Source organism: Pseudopodoces humilis, chromosome 31 (assembly GCF_049639895.1).
Source record: "Pseudopodoces humilis isolate 2021_Gansu_Grassland_sample_001 chromosome 31, ASM4963989v1, whole genome shotgun sequence".
In the NCBI taxonomy this organism is placed as follows: domain Eukaryota; kingdom Metazoa; phylum Chordata; class Aves; order Passeriformes; family Paridae; genus Pseudopodoces; species Pseudopodoces humilis.
In genome coordinates, this window is record NC_142230.1 from 291,685 (window position 1) to 314,947 (window position 23,263).

General features: G+C 45.7%; 1 protein-coding gene across 1 annotated transcript in view; it reads right to left on the reverse strand.

The window, feature by feature from the left end:
• Nucleotides 1-454: 454 nt before the first annotated feature.
• PIP5K1A (phosphatidylinositol-4-phosphate 5-kinase type 1 alpha) overlaps nucleotides 455-23,263 on the reverse strand; it is a 29,832-nt gene continuing 7,023 nt past the window's right edge. Inside the window, exons 8-16 of the mRNA XM_088068495.1 lie at nucleotides 22,498-22,700; nucleotides 20,988-21,071; nucleotides 17,409-17,457; nucleotides 14,322-14,406; nucleotides 11,646-11,789; nucleotides 7,965-8,079; nucleotides 5,220-5,273; nucleotides 4,536-4,587; nucleotides 455-1,397 (exon numbers count right to left, since the gene is read on the reverse strand). Coding sequence (XP_087924621.1) covers nucleotides 1,395-1,397; nucleotides 4,536-4,587; nucleotides 5,220-5,273; nucleotides 7,965-8,079; nucleotides 11,646-11,789; nucleotides 14,322-14,406; nucleotides 17,409-17,457; nucleotides 20,988-21,071; nucleotides 22,498-22,700 — 789 coding nt within the window. The 3' untranslated portion in view covers nucleotides 455-1,394. The remainder of the gene's footprint in view (nucleotides 1,398-4,535; nucleotides 4,588-5,219; nucleotides 5,274-7,964; nucleotides 8,080-11,645; nucleotides 11,790-14,321; nucleotides 14,407-17,408; nucleotides 17,458-20,987; nucleotides 21,072-22,497; nucleotides 22,701-23,263) is intronic.

The following is a 23,263-nucleotide window of genomic DNA, read 5'->3' on the forward strand; positions in this document are numbered from 1 at the left end:
TTTTTTGGGAATTTTGGGGGGAAATTTTTTGGGAATTTTGGGGGGAATTTTTGGGGGATTTTTTTGGGATTTTTTGGGGATTTTTTGGGATTTTTTGGGGATTTTTGGGATGGATCCAGGTGGGAAATTTTTCCCGTCCCAAAATTCCCGGCCTGGGATTTTGTGGGAATGTCAGAGGTGGTAAAAAAAAAATGGGATTTAGGGATTGGAAAATCCGGGATTTGGGAGGGAAATCCTTAAAAAACGAGGGGGGAAATCCCAGGATTCCAAAGATCCCAAAAAACATCCCAAAAAATCCCCAAAAATTCCCAAAAAATCCCAAAAATTCCCCAAAAAATCCCAGAAAAAAATCCCAAAAATTCCCAAAAATTAAAAAAAATCCCAAAAAATCCCCTAAAAAAAACCCTAAAAAAATCCCAAAAGTTTCCCAAAAATTAAAAAAAGATCCCAAAAATTCCCCAAAAAATCCCAGAAAAAAATCCCAAAAATTCCCCAAAAATTCCCAAAAAATCCCAAAAATTCCCCAAAAAATCCCCAAAAAATCCCAGAAAAAAATCCCAAAAAATCCCAAAAAAACACCAAAAAATCCCAGAAAAAAATCCTAAAAAATCCCCAAAAAATCCCAGAAAAAAATCCTAAAAAATCCCAAAAAATCCCAGAAAAAAATCCCAAAAAATCCCAAAAAATCCCCAAAAAATCCCAGAAAAAAATCCCCGAAAAAAATCCCAAAAAATCCCAAAAAATTAAAAAACAAAATCCCGCAAAAAATTCCAAAACAAATCCTACAAAAAATTCCCCAAAAAATCTTCCCTGATTGTGGGAAAAATTCCCCAAAATTCCTGCTGGGAAAAGGGAGGAGCCAGGAGCTTTTCCATGATTTTTTCCTCCTTTTTTTATCCCGTTTTTCCAGGGGATTTTTCCATGAAAAACCCGGAGCAGATCCCTGGGTGTGAATAAAATTCCCACAGGATTAAAAAAAACCGGGATTGGATCCATCAGAAATTCCCCAAAAAAAATTCGGATTAAAAATTCCAAAAAAATCCCCAAAATTCCCTCCAAAAAAATTCCCAAAAATAAAAAAAATCGGGCTCCGATCGGGAATTTTCCAGGAATTCTCTCCCGTTTGTTTTTGGTTTCGTTTCTTATCCCAAAATTCGGGAATTCCTGGGAATTTCAAGTCCCTTTTCCCGAGGTTTTCATCCCGCTCCTCCTCGGTTTTCCAAGGAATCCGGCGGCTCCGAGAATTCCAAGGGGGGGAATCTCGACGTTCCCGGTTTTTTTTTCCGAGGGGGATTCCCGGTTTTCCAGCTCCCAGGATGGGTGGGAGAAGAAGGAATTCCGAGGGAATTTTTATGGGTTTCGTGGGGTTTTTTCGGGATTCCGTCGGCGCCGATTCACTGGGAAGAGAAACCACAAAAAAAAAACCAGGGAATGAGGGGGGAAAATCGGGAATTTTCCCCATGGAATATTTGGGGCTTCTCCCAAAATTTCCCAGCCTGGGATGTTCCAAACCCTCGGGAATGAGGAATTTTCCTCTTTTTTTTGGGAATTCCTGAGGAATTTTCCAGCAATTCCAGGGATTTTGGGGATTTGGGATGTTCCAAACCCTCGGGAATGAGGAATTTTCCTCTTTTTTTTGGGAATTCCAGGGATTTTGGGGATTTGGGATGTTCCAAACCCTCGGGAATGAGGAATTTTCCTCCTTTTTTTGGGGAATTCCAGGGATTTTGGGGGATTTGGGATGTTCCAAACCCTCGGGAATGAGGAATTTTCCAACAATTCCAGGGATTTTGGGGGATTTGGGATGTTCCAAACCCTCGGGAATGAGGAATTTTCCTCCTTTTCCAGGGATTTTGGGGATTTGGGATGTTCCAAACCCTCGGGAATGAGGAATTTTCCAGCAATTCCAGGGATTTTGGGGGATTTGGGATGTTCCAAACCCTCGGGAATGAGGAATTTTCCTCTTTTTTTTGGGAATTCCTGAGGAATTTTCCTCCTTTTCCAGGGATTTTGGGGGATTTGGGATGTTCCAAACCCTCGGGAATGAGGAATTTTCCTCCTTTTCCAGGGATTTTGGGGGATTTGGGATGTTCCAAACCCTCGGGAATGAGGAATTTTCCTCCTTTTTTTGGGGAATTCCAGGGATTTTGGGGATTTGGGATGTTCCAAACCCTCGGGAATGAGGAATTTTCCTCTTTTTTTTGGGAATTCCTGAGGAATTTTCCTCCTTTTCCAGGGATTTTGGGGGATTTGGGATGTTCCAAACCCTCGGGAATGAGGAATTTTCCTCTTTTTTTTGGGAATTCCAGGGATTTGGGGGATTTGGGATGTTCCAAACCCTCGGGAATGAGGAATTTTCCTCTTTTTTTTGGGAATTCCTGAGGAATTTTCCTCCTTTTCCAGGGATTTTGGGGGATTTGGGATGTTCCAAACCCTCGGGAATGAGGAATTTTCCTCCTTTTTTTCTGGGAATTCCAGGGGTTTTGGGGATTTGGGATGTTCCAAACCCTCGGGAATGAGGAATTTTCCAGCAATTCCAGGGATTTTGGGGATTTGGGATGTTCCAAACCCTCGGGAATGAGGAATTTTCCAACAATTCCAGGGGTTTTGGGGATTTGGGATGTTCCAAACCCTCGGGAATGAGGAATTTTCCTCCTTTTCCAGGAATTTTGGGGATTTGGGATGTTCCAAACCCTCGGGAATGAGGAATTTTCCTCTTTTTTTTGGGAATTCCAGGGGTTTTGGGGGATTTGGGATGTTCCAAACCCTCGGGAATGAGGAATTTTCCAGCAATTCCAGGGATTTTGGGGATTTGGGATGTTCCAAACCCTCGGGAATGAGGAATTTTCCAGCAATTCCAGGGATTTTGGGGGATTTGGGATGTTCCAAACCCTCGGGAATGAGGAATTTTCCTCTTTTTTTTGAGAATTCCAGGGATTTTGGGGGGTTTGGGATGTTCCAAACCCTCGGGAATGAGGAATTTTCCAACAATTCCAGGGATTTTGGGGGATTTGGGATGTTCCAAAACCCTCGGGAATGAGGAATTTTCCTCCTTTTCCAGGGATTTTGGGGATTTGGGATGTTCCAAACCCTCGGGAATGAGGAATTTTCCAGCAATTCCAGGGATTTTGGGGGATTTGGGATGTTCCAAACCCTCGGGAATGAGGAATTTTCCTCTTTTTTTTGAGAATTCCAGGGATTTTGGGGATTTGGGATGTTCCAAACCCTCGGGAATGAGGAATTTTCCGGCAATTCCAGGGATTTTGGGGATTTGGGATGTTCCAAACCCTCGGGAATGAGGAATTTTCCTCCTTTTTTTTGGGAATTCCAGGGATTTTGGGGGATTTGGGATGTTCCAAACCCTCGGGAATGAGGAATTTTCCAACAATTCCAGGGATTTTGGGGGATTTGGGATGTTCCAAACCCTCGGGAATGAGGAATTTTCCTCCTTTTCCAGGGATTTTGGGGATTTGGGATGTTCCAAACCCTCGGGAATGAGGAATTTTCCAGCAATTCCAGGGATTTTGGGGGATTTGGGATGTTCCAAACCCTCGGGAATGAGGAATTTTCCTCTTTTTTTTGAGAATTCCAGGGATTTTGGGGATTTGGGATGTTCCAAACCCTCGGGAATGAGGAATTTTCCTCCTTTTCCAGGGATTTTGGGGGATTTGGGATGTTCCAAACCCTCGGGAATGAGGAATTTTCCTCCTTTTTTTGGGGAATTCCAGGGATTTTGGGGATTTGGGATGTTCCAAACCCTCGGGAATGAGGAATTTTCCTCTTTTTTTTGGGAATTCCTGAGGAATTTTCCTCCTTTTCCAGGGATTTTGGGGATTTGGGATGTTCCAAACCCTCGGGAATGAGGAATTTTCCTCCTTTTCCAGGGATTTTGGGGATTTGGGATGTTCCAAACCCTCGGGAATGAGGAATTTTCCTCCTTTTTGGGAATTCCTGAGGAATTTTCCTCCTTTTCCAGGGATTTTGGGGATTTGGGATGTTCCAAACCCTCGGGAATGAGGAATTTTCCTCTTTTTTTTGGGAATTCCAGGGATTTTGGGGGATTTGGGATGTTCCAAACCCTCGGGAATGAGGAATTTTCCAGCAATTCCAGGGATTTTGGGGGATTTGGGATGTTCCAAACCCTCGGGAATGAGGAATTTTCCAGCAATTCCAGGGATTTTGGGGGATTTGGGATGTTCCAAACCCTCGGGAATGAGGAATTTTCCTCTTTTTTTTGGGAATTCCAGGGATTTTGGGGGATTTGGGATGTTCCAAACCCTCGGGAATGAGGAATTTTCCTCCTTTTCCAGGGATTTTGGGGATTTGGGATGTTCCAAACCCTCGGGAATGAGGAATTTTCCTCCTTTTTGGGAATTCCAGGGATTTTGGGGCTGCCCAAAGCCCCGGAATTTTCCAGGCTGAGCTTTGGGAATGAAGGAAGAGCCGAGCCCGCCCCATTCCCAGGAAAATCCGGGATCCAACCCCTCCCAAATCCCCGGGAATTCCCGGTTTTTCTTTCCCCATGGAAAACTCACAAAGCTGATCTCGGTCTCCTGCAGCTCCTCCAGCTCCAGGGGCAGGGAAGGGCTGGAAAAACAACGGGAAAAACGGGAATTTTCCGGGAATTCTGGAGGAGGAATCCAAGAATTCCCAGCCTGAATCCCAACCCGCTGCTGTTCCCACGGAATTCCCAGGAAAAGCGGATTTTTCCCAAGTTTTTTTGGGTTTTTTTCCCTTTTTTTTTTCCGGGGATTTTGAAGCTTTCCAAGAATCCAGGGAGCCAAATTCCGGGAATTTGGAATTCCAGGGATTTCTGAGCTGGAGGGAGAGAGAATTCCGTGGGATACGAGGATGGGGGAGGATCCTTGGGAATTCCGGAGGGGAATTCCACGGAAAACTCGGGATCAAGGGAATATTCCGTGAAAATTCCACGTGGAAAACACGGATGGAGAGAGAACCCTCAGGAATTCCACCGGAAAATTCCATGGAAAACGAGGATCAAGGGAATATTCCAGGTTAATTCCACCTGGGAATTCCATAGAACTTGTGGATTCCCTGGGAATTCCAGCCCAGGAGTGGGAAAAGCGGGATTTTTCCTCGGAAAATTTTGGGAATTCCCCAAAAACTCCTCAAGTTTGGGAAAAGAACCGACCCCAAAAAGCTCCAAATCCCGGGATTTCCCGGGAAATATTCCAGGGAAAAGCTGGATCCGGCCTCACCTGGAAACTCCGGGAGCTGCTCCGGGCCCCGGGTGGATTTCCACCCCCACGGACCTGCGGGAATCCGGGATCAGCCGGAAATCCGGGAATGCCGGGAGGGAATTCCCAGCGGGGAACTCCCCCCCTCCCAAGGGAGAATTCCCGGTTTTCCAAAGGGACATTCCCGGAGCGGGGCTGGGATGGGGCAGAGACCCCAAATCCTCGGGAAAGAGCCCAAATCCTCGGGAATGAGCCCAAATCCTCGGGAATGAGCCCAAATCCTCGGGAATGAGCCCAAATCCTCGGGAATGAGCCCAAATCCTCGGGAATGAGCCCAAATCCTCGGGAATGAGCCCAAATCCTCGGGAATGAGCCCAAATCCTCGGGAATGAGCCCAAACCCCTCAGGATCGATCCCAAGCCCTTTTCCTGATCCCAAACTCTCCAGGATCGATTCCAATCCCAAACTCGTCTGCAATGATCCTGATTCCCATTCCCAATCCTGATCCTGAACCCATTCACATTCCCAATCCCATTCCCAGTTTCCCAATCCCATTCCCAGTTTCCCATTCCCATTCCCAGTTTCCCATTCCCAGTTTCCCATTCCCATTCCCAGTTTCCCATTCCCAGTTTCCCATTCCCAGTTTCCCATTCCCAGTTTCCCATTCCCAGTTTCCCATTCCCAGTTCCCCATTCCCAGTTTCCCATTCCCAGTTCCCCATTCCCATTCCCATTCCCAGTTTCCCATTCCCATTCCCATTCCCATTCCCAGTTTCCCATTCCCATTCCCATTCCCATTCCCATTCCCAGTTTCACATTCCCAGTTTCCCATTCCCAGTTCCCCATTCCCAGTATCCCATTCCCAGTTTCCCATTCCCAGTTTCCCATTCCCATTCCCATTCCCAGTTTTCCATTCCCAGTTTTCCATTCCCATTCCATTCCCATTCCCAGTTTCCCATTCCCAGTTTCCCATTCCAGTTCCCCCATTCCCAGTTTCCCATTCCCAGTTTCCATTCCAGTTTCCCATTCCCAGTTCCCCATTCCCAGTTTCCCATTCCCATTCCCATTCCCAGTTTCCCATTCCCATTCCCAGTTTCCCATTCCCAGTTTCCCATTCCCATTCCCATTCCCAGTTTCCCATTCCCATTCCCAGTTTCCCATTCCCATTCCCATTCCCAGTTTCCCATTCCCATTCCCAGTTTCCCATTCCCATTCCCAGTTTCCCATTCCCATTCCCATTCCCATTCCCAGTTTCCCATTCCCAGTTTCCCATTCCCATTCCCAGTTTCCCATTCCCAGTTTCCCATTCCCATTCCCAGTTTCCCATTCCCAGTTCCCCATTCCCATTCCCATTCCCATTCCCATTCCCATTCCCAGTTTCCCATTCCCAGTTTCCCATTCCCAGTTTCCCATTCCCAGTTTCCCATTCCCAGTTTCCCATTCCCAGTTCCCCATTCCCAGTTTCCCATTCCCATTCCCAGTTTCCCATTCCCATTCCCATTCCCATTCCCAGTTTCCCATTCCCATTCCCATTCCCAGTTTCCCATTCCCATTCCCATTCCCAGTTTCCCATTCCCAGTTCCCTATTCCCATTCCCAGTTTCCCATTCCCATTCCCAGTTTCCCATTCCCATTCCCATTCCCAGTTTCCCATTCCCATTCCCATTCCCAGTTTCCCATTCCCAGTTCCCTATTCCCATTCCCAGTTTCCCATTCCCATTCCCAGTTTCCCATTCCCATTCCCAGTTTCCCATTCCCAGTTTCCCATTCCCATTCCCAGTTTCCCATTCCCAGTTTCCCATTCCCATTCCCAGTTTCCCATTCCCATTCCCATTCCCATTCCCAGTTTCCCATTCCCATTCCCATTCCCATTCCCATTCCCAGTTTCCCATTCCCAGTTTCCCATTCCCAGTTTCCCATTCCCATTCCCAGTTTCCCATTCCCATTCCCATTCCCATTCCCAGTTTCCCATTCCCAGTATCCCATTCCCAGTTCCCCATTCCCAGTTTCCCATTCCCAGTTTCCCATTCCCAGTTCCCCATTCCCAGTTTCCCATTCCCAGTTCCCCATTCCCAGTTTCCCATTCCCATCCCCAATCCCATTCCCATTCCCATTCCCAGTTCCCCATTCCCAGTTTCCCATTCCCAGTTCCCCATTCCCAGTTTCCCATTCCCATCCCCAATCCCATTCCCAGTTTCCCATTCCCAGTTCCCCATTCCCAGTTTCCCATTCCCAGTTCCCCATTCCCAGTTTCCCATTCCCAGTTCCCCATTCCCATTCCCATTCCCAGTTTCCCATTCCCATTCCCAGTTTCCCATTCCCATTCCCATTCCCATTCCCAGTTTCCCATTCCCATTCCCAGTTTCCCATTCCCATTCCCAGTTTCCCATTCCCATTCCCATTCCCATTCCCAGTTTCCCATTCCCAGTTCCCCATTCCCAGTTTCCCATTCCCAGTTTCCCATTCCCAGTTTCCCATTCCCATTCCCAGCTCCCCATTCCCAGTTTCCCATTCCCATTCCCAGTTTCCCATTCCCATTCCCAGTTTCCCATTCCCATTCCCATTCCCATTCCCAGTTTCCCATTCCCAGTTCCCCATTCCCAGTTTCCCATTCCCAGTTTCCCATTCCCATTCCCAGTTCCCCATTCCCAGTTTCCCATTCCCAGTTTCCCATTCCCAGTTTCCCATTCCCAGTTCCCCATTCCCATTCCCAGTTCCCCATTCCCATTCCCATTCCCATTCCCAGTTCCCATTCCCGATCCCGGTACCTGCTGGGGGGGGAGGCGGCGCCGGCGCTGCCGAGGGAGGGGCTGGACAGGGACGGGGACGGCAACGGCAGAGCCAGAGCTCGGAGAGAGCGCGGGAGCACGTCCGGCCGGGAAACTGGGAATGGGAAACTGGGAATGGGAATGGGAAACTGGGAATGGGAAACTGGGAATGGGAATGGGAATGGGAATGGGAAACTGGGAATGGGAATGGGCAGAGCCAGAGCCCGGAGAGAGCGCGGGAGCACGTCCGGCCGGGAAACTGGGAATGGGAAACTGGGAATGGGAATGGGAAACTGGGAATGGGAATGGGAATGGGAAACTGGGAATGGGAAACTGGGAATGGGAATGGGAAACTGGGAATGGGAATGGGAATGGGAAACTGGGAATGGGAATGGGAAACTGGGAATGGGAATGGGAATGGGAAACTGGGAATGGGAAACTGGGAATGGGAAACTGGGAATGGGAAACTGGGAATGGGAATGGGAAACTGGGAATGGGAATGGGAAACTGGGAATGGGAAACTGGGAATGGGAATGGGAATGGGAATGGGAAACTGGGAATGGGAATGGGAATGGGAAACTGGGAATGGGAAACTGGGAATGGGAATGGGAATGGGAAACTGGGAATGGGAATGGGAATGGGAATGGGAAACTGGGAATGGGAAACTGGGAATGGGAATGGGAATGGGAAACTGGGAATGGGAAACTGGGAATGGGATACTGGGAATGGGGAACTGGGAATGGGAAACTGGGAATGGGAATGGGAATGGGGAATGGGAATGGGAATGGGAATGGGAATGGGAAACTGGGGAAATGGGAATGGGAATGGAATGGGAATGGGAAACTGGGAATGGAATGGGATTGGGAGCACGACCGGCCGGGAAACTGGGAATGGGAAACTGGGAATGGGAATGGGAAACTGGGAATGGGAAACTGGGAATGGGAATGGGAATGGGAATGGGAATGGGAAACTGGGAATGGGAAACTGGGAATGGGAATGGGAATGGGAAACTGGGAATGGGAATGGGAATGGGAATGGGAACTGGGAATGGGAATGGGAAACTGGGAATGGGAATGGGAATGGGAATGGGAATGGGAAACTGGGAATGGGAAACTGGGAATGGGAATGGGAATGGGAAACTGGGAATGGGAAACTGGGAATGGGAATGGGAATGGGAATGGGAATGGGAAACTGGGAATGGGAAACTGGGAATGGGAATGGGAAACTGGGAATGGGAATGGGAAACTGGGAATGGGAAACTGGGAATGGGAATGAGGAGAGCCCGGAGGGAGAGCGGGGAGCACGTCCGGGAATGGGGAAACTGGGGAATGGGAAACTGGGAATGGGAAACTGGGAATGGGAAACTGGGAATGGGAAACTGGGAATGGGAATGGGAATGGGAATGGGAAACTGGGAATGGGAATGGGAATGGGAATGGGAAACTGGGAATGGGAAACTGGGAATGGGAAACTGGGAATGGGAATGGGAATGGGAAACTGGGAATGGGAATGGGCAGAGCCAGAGCCCGGAGAGAGCGCGGGAGCACGTCCGGCCGGGAAACTGGGAATGGGAAACTGGGAATGGGAAACTGGGAATGGGAAACTGGGAATGGGAAACTGGGAATGGGAATGGGAATGGGAATGGGAAACTGGGAATGGGAAACTGGGAATGGGAAACTGGGAATGGGAAACTGGGAATGGGAATGGGAAACTGGGAATGGGAAACTGGGAATGGGAAACTGGGAATGGGAATGGGAATGGGAAACTGGGAATGGGAAACTGGGAATGGGAATGGGAAACTGGGAATGGGAAACTGGGAATGGGAATGGGGAACTGGGAATGGGAAACTGGGAAACTGGGAATGGGAATGGGAAGCCAGAGCCGGAGAGCGCGGGAGCGCGGGAATGGGAATGGGAATGGGAATGGGAAACTGGGAATGGGAAACTGGGAATGGGAAACTGGGAATGGGAATGGGAATGGGAAACTGGGAATGGGAATGGGAAACTGGGAATGGGAATGGGAATGGGAATGGGAATGGGAATGGGAAACTGGGAATGGGAATGGGAAACTGGGAATGGGAATGGGAATGGGAATGGGAATGGGAATGGGAAACTGGGAATGGGAATGGGAAACTGGGAATGGGAATGGGAATGGGAATGGGAATGGGAAACTGGGAATGGGAATGGGAAACTGGGAATGGGAAACTGGGAATGGGAACGGGAAACTGGGAATGGGAAACTGGGAATGGGAAACTGGGAATGGGAAACTGGGAAAGGGAAACTGGGAATGGGGAACTGGGAATGGGGAACTGGGAATGCGGTTGGGAACTGGGAATGGAATCAGGATTTTTTGGGATGCAAAGGGGATTTTTGGGATACAAAGGAGGATTTTTTTGGGATGAAATCAGGGAGTTTTTTGTGCTAAATATGGGGATTTTTTTGGGATAAAAGCAGGGAAATTTTGGGGATAAAAACGGGGAATTTTTGGGGATAAAATTAGGAATTTTTTGGGATAAAAACAGGGAATTTTTTGGGATGAAAGGAGGATTTTTTAGGATGAAATTTGGAATTTTTTGGGATAAAATTAGGAATTTTTTGGGATGAAATTTGGATTTTTTTGGGATAAAATTAGGAATTTTTTGGGATGAAATTAGGATTTTTTTGGGATAAAATTAGGAATTTTTTGGGATAAAATTTGGATTTTTTTGGGATAAAATTAGGAATTTTTCGGGATAAAATTAGGAATTTTTTGGGACGAAATTTGGATTTTTTTGGGATGAAATTTGGATTTTTTTGGGATAAAATTAGGAATTTTTTGGGATAAAAACGGGGAATTTTTTGGGATAAAATTAGGATTTTTTTGGGATAAAATTAGGAATTTTTTGGGATAAAATTAGGAATTTTTTGGGATGAAATTAGGAATTTTTTTGGGACGAAATTAGGATTTTTTTGGGATAAAATTAGGATTTTTTTGGGATAAAATTAGGAATTTTTTGGGATAAAATTAGGAATTTTTTTGGGATAAAATTAGGAATTTTTCGGGATAAAATTAGGATTTTTTTGGGATAAAATTAGGAATTTTTTGGGATAAAATTAGGAATTTTTTTGGGACGAAATTAGGATTTTTTTGGGATAAAAGTAGGATTTTTTTGGGATAAAATTAGGAATTTTTTTGGGACGAAATTAGGATTTTTTCGGGATAAAATTAGGATTTTTTTGGGATAAAATTAGGAATTTTTTGGGATAAAATTAGGAATTTTTTGGGATAAAATTAGGATATTTTTGGGATAAAATTAGGAATTTTTTTGGGACGAAAAAAGGATTTTTTTGGGATAAAATTAGGAATTTTTCGGGATAAAATTAGGAATTTTTTGGGATGAAATTAGGATTTTTTTGGGATAAAAACAGGGAATTTTTTGGGATGAAATTAGGAATTTTTTGGGATAAAATTAGGAATTTTTTGGGATGAAATTAGGATTTTTTTGGGATAAAATTAGGAATTTTTTGGGATGAAATTTGGATTTTTTTGGGATAAAATTAGGAATTTTTTGGGACGAAATTTGGATTTTTTTGGGACGAAATTTGGATTTTTTTGGGATAAAATTAGGATTTTTTTGGGATAAAATTAGGAATTTTTTGGGACGAAATTAGGATTTTTTCGGGATGAATCCCGGTGTCCCCACCTTGCTCCGGGTCCCCCTCGGGGCCCGGCTGTGTTTTGGCGTCGCCGGATGCCGGGGTTTGTGTCGGGACGGGGATCCCGCCCTGGCAGCTCCTCCTGGGAACGGCGCCGCCGCTCCGGCTCTTCTTGGAGGGGGAGGCTTTCACTGGAAAAGGGAAAATTCCATGGGAAAAACCGGAATTTCCAGGGGGTCCGGGGCGGGGAGGGGGAGGAAAAGGGGGAAATCCGTAGGGAAGGGATTTTTCCAGGGGAAAAAATGGATTTTTCCAGGGGGGAAAAATCATTTTCCAAGGAAAAAAAGATTTTTTTCCAGAGAATAAATGATTTTTTTCCAAGGAGAAAAAGGGTTTTTCCAGCAGAAAAGCACTTTTCCAAGGAGAAAAAGGGTTTTTCCAGGAATAAAAGCACTTTTCCAGGGAAAAAACGGATTTTTCCAGGAATAAAAGCACTTTTCCAGGGAAAAAATGGATTTTTCCAGGAATAAAAGCACTTTTCCAGGGAAAAAATGGATTTTTCCAGGAATAAAAGCACTTTTCCAGGGAAAAAATGGATTTTTCCAGGAATAAAAGCACTTTTCCAGGGAAAAAACGGATTTTTCCAGGAATAAAAGCACTTTTCCAGGGAAAAAACGGATTTTTCCAGGAATAAAAGCACTTTTCCAGGGAAAAAATGGATTTTTCCAGGAATAAAAGCAGTTTTCCAGGGAAAAAATGGATTTTTCCAGGGGAAAAAAATCATTTTCCAGGGAAAAAATGGATTTTACCAGGGAATAAAATATTTTTTCCAAGGAAAAAACGGATTTTTCCAAGGAAAAAAGCACTTTTCCAGGGAAAAAATGGATTTTTCCAGGGAATAAAATATTTTTTCCAAGGAATTAAAGGATTTTTCCAGGGAAAAAAGCACTTTTCCAAAGAAAAAATGGATTTTTCCAGCAGAAAAGCACTTTCCCAAGGAAAAAAGGATTTTTCCAGGGAATAAAATATTTTTTCCAAGGAATTAAAGGATTTTTCCATGGAAAAAAGCACTTTTCCAAAGAAAAAATGGATTTTTCCAGGGAATAAATGATTTTTTTCCAAGAAAAAAAGGATTTTTCCAAGGAAAAAAGCACTTTTCCAAGGAAAAAATGGATTTTTCCAGGGAATAAAATATTTTTTCCAAGGAAAAAATGGATTTTTCCAGGGAATAAAAGATTTTTTCCAAGGAATTAAAGGATTTTTCCAGGGAAAAAAGCACTTTTCCAGGAAAAAAATATTTTTTCCAAGGAAAAAAAGGATTTTTCCAGCTTTTCCAGGGAGTTTTTAGGGAGAGAAGAGGGGGAAAGGAGGAAAAGGGGGAAAAATCCATTAAAAAATGGATTAAATGGATTAAAAACAGCATTTTTTTTGGGGGAAAAAAACCACTTTTCCAGGTTTTCCAAAGGGATTTTAAGGAAAGAGAATGGGAGAAGGAAAAGTTTGGGAAAGAGGGAAAAAATTCCCTAAAAAAAAAGCATTTTCCCGGATTTTTTTTAGGGAAAGAGAAGGAAGGGGAGGGCTGGGAGAAGCAGGAAAACCTTTGGAATGTGGGAAAAATCCGTAAGGAAAGGCGGGAAAGGGGAAAAAAATCCAGGAGAAAAGGAAATTTTTCCATAAAAATTCCACTTTCCCGACTTTTCCGGGGGATTTTTTTTTTTTTTTTTTTTAGGGTTTTTTAGGGATTTTTTTTAACGGCGAGAAAACGAAAATAAAACGGGAAAAATCCGGGAAAAATCCGGGAAAAAATTGGGAAAAATCCGGGAAAAAATCCGGGAAGAATCCGGGAAAAATCCGGGGAAAGTCCGGGAAAAAATCCGGGAAAAATCCGGGAAAAAATCCGGGAAAAATCCGGGAAAAATCTGGGAAAAATTCGGGAAAAGTCCGGGAAATGTCCGGGGAAAAATCCGGGAAAAATCCGGGAAAAAATCCGGGAAAAAATCCGGGGAAAATCCGGGAAAAAATCCGGGAAAAAGCTGGAAAAACGGGGAAAAAATCCGGGAAAAATCCGGGAAAAATCCGGGAAAAATCCGGGAAAAAATCCGGGAAAAATGCGGGAAAAGTCTGGGAAAAAGCTGGAAAAACGGGGAAAAAATCCGGGAAAAATCCGGGAAAAATCCGGGAAAAATCCGGGAAAAATCCGGGGAAAATCCGGGAAAAATCCGGGAAAAATCTGGGAAAAAATCTGGGAAAAAATCCGGGAAAAAATCCGGGAAAAAATCCGGGAAAAATCCGGGGAAAATCCGGGAAAAATTCGGGAAAAAATCCGGGAAAAAATCCGGGAAGAATCCGGGAAAAATCTGGGAAAAAATCCGGGAAAAATCCGGGAAGAATCCGGGAAAAAATCCGGGAAGAATCCGGGAAAAATCTGGAAAAATCCGGGAAGAATCCGGGAAAAATCCGGGAAAAATACGGGAAAAATCCAGGAAAAAGCTGGAAAAACGGGGAAAAAATCCGGGAAAAATCCGGGAAAAATCCGGGAAAAATCCGGGGAAAAACAGGGAAAAAATCCGGGAAAAATCCGGGAAAGATCCGGGAAAAAATCCGGGAAAAATCCGGGAAAAAGCTGGAAAAAGGGGGAAAAAAAAGGGGGGAGATGGGGGATTTGGGAATTGCAGGGGATTTGGGGGGAAGGGGAGGGGAAATCGGGAATTTGGGGCACTCACGTGGGATTTTGCGGAACACCGTGTGGCACATGAAGCGCTGGAAGCGCTCGGCGTAGAAGCTGGGCCGGTGCACCGACACCGTGTCCTGGAATTCCGGGAAAAAACGGGAATTAGGGGGGAAATCCCGGGAATTCCGGAGGGGGAGGGGGAGTTTTGGAGGGGTTTTGGGGGGGGGGTTGGGAATTTGGGGGGAAATCTTGGGAATTTGGGGGGGAATGGATGGGTCTGGGGAGAAATTCTGGGAATTCTGGGGGAAATCCTGGGAATTTGGGTGGAAATCCTGGGAATTTGGGGGAAATCCTGGGAATTTGGGGGAAAGCCTGGGAATTTGGGGGGAAATCTTGGGAATTTGGGGGGAAATCCTGGGAATTTTGGGGGAAATCCTGGGAATTTGGGGGAAAACTTGGGAATTTTGGGGGAAAACTTGGGAGTTTCGGGGGGAATGGATGGGTCTGGGGAGAAATTCTGGGAATTTGGGGGAAAAATCCTGGGAATTCAGGGGGAAAATTCTGGGAATTTGGGGGGAAAAATCCTGGGAATTTGGGGGGGAATGGATGGGTCTGGGGAGAAATTCCTGGGAATTTGGGGGGAAACCCTGGGAATTTTGGGGGGAAAATCCCGGGAATTCCGGAGGGGGAGGGGGAGTTTGGAGGGGTTTTGGGGGGGGGTTGGGAATTTGGGGGAAAATCTTGGGAATTTGGGATGGAAATTCTGGGAATGTGGGGGGAGATCCTGGGAATTTGGGGGAAATCTTGGGAATTTGGGGGAAATCCTGGGAATTTTGGGGGAAATCCTGGGAATTGGGGGGAAAATCTTGGGAATTTGGGGGGAATGGATGGGTCTGGGGAGAAATTCCTGGGAATTTTGGGGGAAATCTTGGGAATTTTGGGGTAAAATCCTGGGAATTTTGGGGGGAAATCCTGGGAATTTTGGGGGGAAAATCCTGGGAATTCGGGGGGAAATCCTGGGAATTCCGGAGGGGGAGGGGGAGTTCCTGGAGGGGTTTTGGGGGGAGGCTTTGGAATTTGGGGGGAAATCCTGGGAATTTTGGGGTAAAATCCTGGGAATTTGGATGGAAAACTTGGGAATTTGGGGGAAATCCTGGGAATTTTGGGGGAAAACTTGTGGAATTTTGGGGGAAAAATCTTGGGAATTCTGGGGGAAAATTCTGGGAATTTGGGGGGAAATCCCGGGAATTCCGGAGGGGGAGGGGGAGTTTGGAGGGGTTTTGGGGGGGGGGGGGTTGGGAATTTGGAGGGAAATCTTGGGAATTTTGGGGGAAAACTTGGGAATTTGGGGGAATACTTGGGAATTTGGGGGAAATCCTGGGAATTTGGATGGAAATCTTGGGAATTTGGGGGGAAATCCTGGGAATTTTGGGGGAAATCCTGGGAATTTGGGGGAAAACCTGGGAATTTTGGGGGGAAAATCTGGGAATTTTGGGGGAAAACTTGGGAATTTGGGGGGAAATCTTGGGAATTTTGGGGGAAAATCCTGGGAATTTTGGGGGAAAACTTGGGAATTTTGGGGGAAATCCTGGGAATTTGGGGGAAATCCTGGGAATTTGGGGGGAAAACTTGGGAATTTGGATGGAAATCCTGGGAATTTGGATGGAAATCCTGGGAATTTGGGGGGAAAACTTGGGAATTTGGATGGAAATCCTGGGAATTTGGGGGAAAATCCTGGGAATTTGGGGGGGAATGGATGGATCTGGGGAGAAATTCTGGGAATTTGGGGGGAAATCCTGGGAATTTTGAGGGGAAGTGAGAAAATTGATGGATTTGGGAAGGGTTTGGGAGAGAATTCCCGGGAATTCAGGTGAAAAATGATTGGGACAGCACTTTAGGGAAGAGGTTTTGGGGAGAAATCCCCAAATTTTGGGAATTTGGAGGGAAATCCCAAGAATTCAGAGGGAAAAATCTTCAAATTTGGGAAGTTTCCTTAAAAATTGGGAATTTTCCTGAAGGATTGGGAGTTTTCCATAAAAAAGGGGCCAAATTCCCTTAAAAAAAAGGCACTTTCCCTAAAAAATCCCATTTTCCAATGGCAAAAATCCCGTTTTTCCCATCCCAAGTCCCATTTTCCCAATAAAAATCCCTTTTTCCTTCAAAAAGCCCCATTTCCCCCCAAAATAAATCCCTCTTCCCATGAGAATTCCCATTTTGTTAATGAAAAATCCTGATTTTCCATGAAAATTCCCGCTTTTCCATGAAAACTTCCATGAAAATTCCTGTTTTTCCATGAGAATTCCCATTTTTCCCATGAGAATTCCCATTTTTCCATGAAAATTCCCATTTTTCCAGGAGAATTCCCGATTTTCCCATGAGAATTCCCATTTTTCCATGAGAATTCCCAATTTTTCCAGGAGAATTCCCATTTTCTCCATGAAAATTCCCAATTTTCCCATGAGAATTCCCATTTTTCCCATGAGAATTCCCATTTTTCCATGAAAATTCCCAATTTTTTCCAGGAGAATTCCCATTTTCTCCATGAGAATTCCCATTTTTCCGTGAGAATTCCCAATTTTTCCATGAGAATTCCCGATTTTCCATGAAAATTCCCGATTTTTTCCAGGATAATTCCCATTTTTCCAGGAGAATTCCCGTTTTTTCCATGAGAATTCACAATTTTCCCATGAGAATTCCCGATTTTCCCATGAGAATTCCCGTTTTTCCATGAGAATTCCCATTTTCCCATGAGAATTCCCATTTTTCCCATGAGAATTCCCATTTTTCCATGAAAATTCCCATTTTTCCATGAGAATTCCCATTTTTCCATGAAAATTCCCATTTTTCCATGAGAATTCCCATTTTTCCATGAGAATTCCCGATTTTCCCATGAGAATTCCCATTTTCCCATGAGAATTCCCATTTTCCCAGGAGAATTCCCATTTTTCCATGAGAATTCCCGATTTTCCCATGAGAATTCCCATTTTCCCATGAGAATTCCCATTTTCCCAGGAGAATTCCCATTTTTCCATGAGAATTCCCGATTTTCCCATGAAAATTCCCGATTTTTCCATGAAAATTCCCATTTTTCCATGAGAATTCCCATTTTCCCAGGAGAATTCCCGATTTTCCCACTCACCCCGTCGTGCACCAGCGCCTTCCAGGAGTGCTCGAGCTTCTTCACGAACCTGCAGGGAGGGAACGGAGCGGGAATTCCCACAGAATTCCCATGGAATTCCCAGGAAATCCCACAGAATTCCCACAGAATTCCCACAGAATTCCCAGGAAATCCCACAGAATTCCCACAGAATTCCCACAGAATTCCCAGGAAATCCCACAGAATTCCCACAGAATTCCCAGGAAATCCCCACAGAATTCCCACAGAATTCCCAGGAATTCCCACGGAATTCCCACAGAATTCCCACAGAATTCCCAGGAAATCCCACAGAATTCCCACAGAATTCCCAGGAATTCCCACAGAATTCCCAGGAAATCCCACAGAATTCCCACAGAATTCCCAGGAAATCCCACAGAATTCCCACAGAATTCCCAGGAAATCCCACAGAATTCCCACAGAATTCCCAGGAAATCCCACAGAATTCCCACAGAATTCCCAGGAAATCCCACAGAATTCCCACAGAATTCCCACAGAATTCCCAGGAAATCCCACAGAATTCCCACAGAATTCCCAGGAATTCCCACGGAATTCCCAGGAAATCCCACAGAATTCCCACAGAATTCCCAGGAATTCCCACGGAATTCCCAGGAAATCCCACAGAATTCCCACAGAATTCCCAGGAAATCCCACAGAATTCCCACAGAATTCCCAGGAAATCCCACAGAATTCCCACAGAATTCCCACAGAATTCCCAGGAAATCCCACAGAATTCCCACAGAATTCCCACAGAATTCCCACAGAATTCCCACAGAATTCCCAGGAAATCCCACAGAATTCCCACAGAATTCCCACAGAATTCCCACAGAATTCCCAGGAAATCCCACGGAAATCCCACAGAATTCCCACAGAATTCCCAGGAAATCCCACAGAATTCCCACAGAATTCCCACAGAATTCCCACAGAATTCCCAGGAAATCCCACAGAATTCCCACAGAATTCCCACAGAATTCCCAGGAAATCCCACAGAATTCCCACAGAATTCCCACAGAATTCCCACGGAAATCCCACAGAATTCCCAGGAAATCCCACAGAATTCCCAGGAAATCCCACGGAAATCCCACAGAATTCCCACAGAATTCCCAGGAAATCCCACAGAATTCCCACAGAATTCCCAGGAAATCCCACAGAATTCCCACAGAATTCCCACAGAATTCCCACAGAATTCCCACAGAATTCCCACAGAATTCCCACAGAATTCCCAGGAAATCCCACAGAATTCCCACAGAATTCCCAGGAAATCCCACAGAATTCCCACAGAATTCCCACAGAATTCCCAGGGTTTGGATTCTCCCTGTTTATCCCATTTTTTTATGGAATTCCCAGGAATTCCCAGGGTTTGGATTCTCCCTTTTTATCCCAGTTTTTTATGGAATTCCCAGGAATTCCCATAAATTCCCACGGAATCCCCAGGGTTTGGATTCTCCCTTTTTATCCCAGATTTTTTTTACGGAATTCCCTCAGAATCCCCACGGAATTCCCAGGGTTTGGATTCTCCCTGTTCATCCCAGTTTTTTTTATGGAATTCCCGGGAATTCCCACAGAATTCCCAAGGAATTCCCAGGGTTTGGATTCTCCCCCTTTATCCCAGATTTTTTATGGAATTCCCACAGAATTCCCAGGAAATTCCCAGGGTTTGGATTCTCCCTGTTTATCCCAGTTTTTTTATGGAATTCCCATGGAATTCCCAGGAAATTCCCAGGGTTTGGATTCTCCCCCTTTATCGCAGATTTTTTTTATGGAATTCCCACAGAATTCCCACGGAATTCCCGGGGTTTGGATTCTCCCTTTTTATCCCATTTTTTTATGGAATTCCCAGGAATTCCCATAAATTCCCACGGAATTCCCGGGGTTTGGATTCTCCCCCTTTATCCCAGATTTTTTTTATGGAATTCCCAGGAAATTCCCAGGGTTTGGATTCTCCCCCTTTATCCCAGATTTTTTTTATGGAATTCCCAGGAATCCCAAGGGTTTGGATTCTCCCTGTTCATCCCGGGTTTTTTTATGGAATTCCCAGGAATTCCCAGGAATTCCCAGGGTTTGGATTCTCCCCCTTTATCCCAGATTTTTTTTATGGAATTCCCACAGAATTCCCATGGAATTCCCGGGGTTTGGATTCTCCCTTTTTATCCCATTTTTTTATGGAATTCCCAGGAATTCCCATAAATTCCCAGGAATCCCCAGGGTTTGGATTCTCCCCCTTTATCCCAGATTTTTTTTATGGAATTCCCACAGAATTCCCATGGAATTCCCAGGGTTTGGATTCTCCCTGTTCATCCCAGGTTTTTTTATGGAATTCCCACAGAATTCCCAAGGAATTCCCAGGGTTTGGATTCTCCCTTTTTATCCCATTTTTTTATGGAATTCCCAGGAATTCCCATAAATTCCCACGGAATTCCCGGGGTTTGGATTCTCCCCCTTTATCCCAGATTTTTTTATGGAATTCCCACAGAATTCCCAGGGTTTGGATTCTCCCTGTTCATCCCAGGTTTTTTTATGGAATTCCCAGGAATTCCCACGGAATTCCCAGGGTTTGGATTCTCCCTGTTCATCCCGGTTTTTTACGGAATTCCCAGGAATTCCCAGGGTTTGGACTCTCCCCCTTCATCCCATTTATTTTTAATGGAATTCCCATGGAATTCCCAGCCTTTGGCTAATTAATAAAACCATAAGGTTACTTTATTAATTATCCTGCAATTAAATGATCGATTAATAAAGTTTTAATTAATATAAACACGTTTGGGAGGTTATTGTGTACGCACACGTAACATTCTCATCTATTAATTATACATATTATTATTATTATTATTATTATTTTATTAATAATTTTATTACTATACATTAATGATGTATTTATCTATTTATTTCTCATGATACTTCATTATTTTGCTATTCATTAATACTATTAATATTCCTATTTATTATTGTGCTATGTATAATCACATATTAATTGTTATATTTAATACATTTTAATTGTTACACGTCACTAGCTCCATTCTTAATTATTAATAATCAAGCATTATTATTAATAATAATTAATAACTGCTCAGGACTGACTGGTAGGACTGCAGGACCTCAGGAAATCTCAGATCTATTAATTAGTAATTAATAATTAGTGATTAATTGCTGAGGACTGACCGGTAGGACTGCAGGACCTCAGGAAATCTCAGATCTATTAATCAGTAATTAATAATCAGTGATTAATTGCTGAGGACTGACCGGTAGGACTGCAGGATGTGGGGAAATCTCAGATTCGTTAATCAGTAATTAATAATCAGTGATTAATTGCTGAGGACTGACCGGTAGGACTGCAGGATGTGGGGAAATCTCAGATTCGTTAATCAGTAATTAATAATCAGTGATTAATTGCTGAGGACTGACCGGTAGGACTGCAGGATGTGGGGAAATCTCAGATTCGTTAATCAGTAATTAATAATCAGTGATTAATTGCTGAGGACTGACCGGTAGGACTGCAGGATGTGGGGAAATCTCAGATCTATTAATTAGTAATTAATAATCAGTGATTAATTGCTGAGGACTGACCGGTAGGACTGCAGGATGTCGATGATGCCGATGTAGAGCAGCAGCCGCTCGCCGCGGGAATTCCGGGCGGGAATTCCGCCCATCCTGGGAAAACAGGGATCGGGAATGGGGCAGGGAATGGGGAGGGGTCCTGATCCCGGAACTGCCAATCCCAGTCCGTCCCAGTCTGTCCCAGTCCGTCCCAGTCTGTCCCAGTCTGTCCCAGTCCGTCCCAGTCTGTCCCAGTCAGTCCCAGTCTGTCCCAGTCTGTCCCAGTCATTCCCAGTCCGTCCCAGTCTGTCCCAGTCAGTCCCAGTCTGTCCCAGTCTGTCCCAGTCCGTCCCAGTCCGTCCCAGTCTGTCCCAGTCCCAATCCCAGTCCGTCCCAGTCTGTCCCAGTCTGTCCCAGTCTGTCCCAGTCCCAATCCCAGTCCGTCCCAGTCTGTCCCAGTCATTCCCAGTCCGTCCCAGTCCGTCCCAGTCCCAATCCCAGTCCGTCCCAGTCACTCCCAGTCCCAATCCCAGTCACTCCCAGTCACTCCCAGTCACCCCTAATCCCAATCCCAGTGACTCCCAGTGACTCCCAGTCCATCCCAGTGACTCCCAGTGACTCCCAGTCCATCCCAGTCCCTCACTGGTCGTCGGTGTCGAAGGTTCCTCCCCGGGGAGCCTCTCCCTGGATGGATTCCATGGCAGTGGAGTATCCAACCCCAATCCCAGTCACTCCCAGTCACTCCTAATCCCAATCCCAGTCCATCCCAGTGACTCCCAGTCACTCCCAGTCCATCCCAGTCCATCCCAGTCACTCCCAGTCCATCCCAGTCCATCCCAGTCCCTCACTGGTCGTCGGTGTCGAAGGTTCCTCCCCGTGGAGCCTCTCCCTGGATGGATTCCATGGCAGTGGAGTATCCAACCCCAATCCCAGTCACTCCCAGTCACTCCTAATCCCAATCCCAGTCACTCCCAGTCACTCCTAATCCCAATCCCAGTGACTCCCAGTGACTCCCAGTCCATCCCAGTCCATCCCAGTCCCTCACTGGTCGTCGGTGTCGAAGGTTCCTCCCCGGGGAGCCTCTCCCTGGATGGATTCCATGGCAGTGGAGTATCCAACCCCAATCCCAGTCACTCCCAGTCACTCCTAATCCCAATCCCAGTGACTCCCAGTCCATCCCAGTGACTCCCAGTCCATCCCAGTCCCTCACTGGTCGTCGGTGTCGAAGGTTCCTCCCCGGGGAGCCTCTCCCTGGATGGATTCCATGGCAGTGGAGTATCCAACCCCAATCCCAGTCACTCCCAGTCACTCCTAATCCCAATCCCAGTGACTCCCAGTCCATCCCAGTCCATCCCAGTCCATCCCAGTCCCTCACTGGTCGTCGGTGTCGAAGGTTCCTCCCCGGGGAGCCTCTCCCTGGATGGATTCCATGGCAGTGGAGTATCCAACCCCAATCCCAGTCACTCCCAGTCACTCCTAATCCCAATCCCAGTGACTCCCAGTCCATCCCAGTCCATCCCAGTCCATCCCAGTCCCTCACTGGTCGTCGGTGTCGAAGGTTCCTCCCCGGGGAGCCTCTCCCTGGATGGATTCCATGGCAGTGGAGTAGAGCGCTCTCTGCGCCGCCGGCCGCCCTGGCCCGTCCCCGCAGCCGGCGCCGGCCGCGCGCTCGCGCTGCGCCTGGTCCAGGTTGTGGATGGCCACCAGCAGGCTGTAATCCATGATCTTGAAACTCTGGAGAACCTGGAAAAGCGGGAGAAGCTCGGGAATCCCGGAATTCCCAGCGGGAGGTGGGTGGGCCCCATTGGAAACGCTCGAAAAACGGGGTTTTTTGGGTGCAAAAGGTTCAAGAAATGGGGTTTTTGGGTGAAAAAGGTGGTGGAATTTCACTGGGTTTGATAATTTTAGAGGTGCTGAGAGCCAAATCGTTAATGTTTTTCTGTGGAAAAATAAAAAAAAAATCACAAAAAACTATATAGTTTATATATATATATATATATATATAAAACAAAAAAACAGGAAAAAAGGCAAAACACCCGCAATTTTCCCCCCAAAAAACAGGAAAAAGGGCAAAACTCCCACAACTTTCTCACAAAAAAAACAAAAAAAGGGCAAAACGCCCACAATTTCCTCCAAAAAACATGGAAAAAAGGCAAAGCACCCACAATTTTCCCTCAAAAAATTCCAAAAACATTGAAAAAAAGCACATTACCCCACAATTTTCCACAAAAAAAACAAGAAAAAAAGGCAAAACAACCACAATTTTCCCTCAAAGAACCAGGAAAAAATGCAAAACAACCACAATT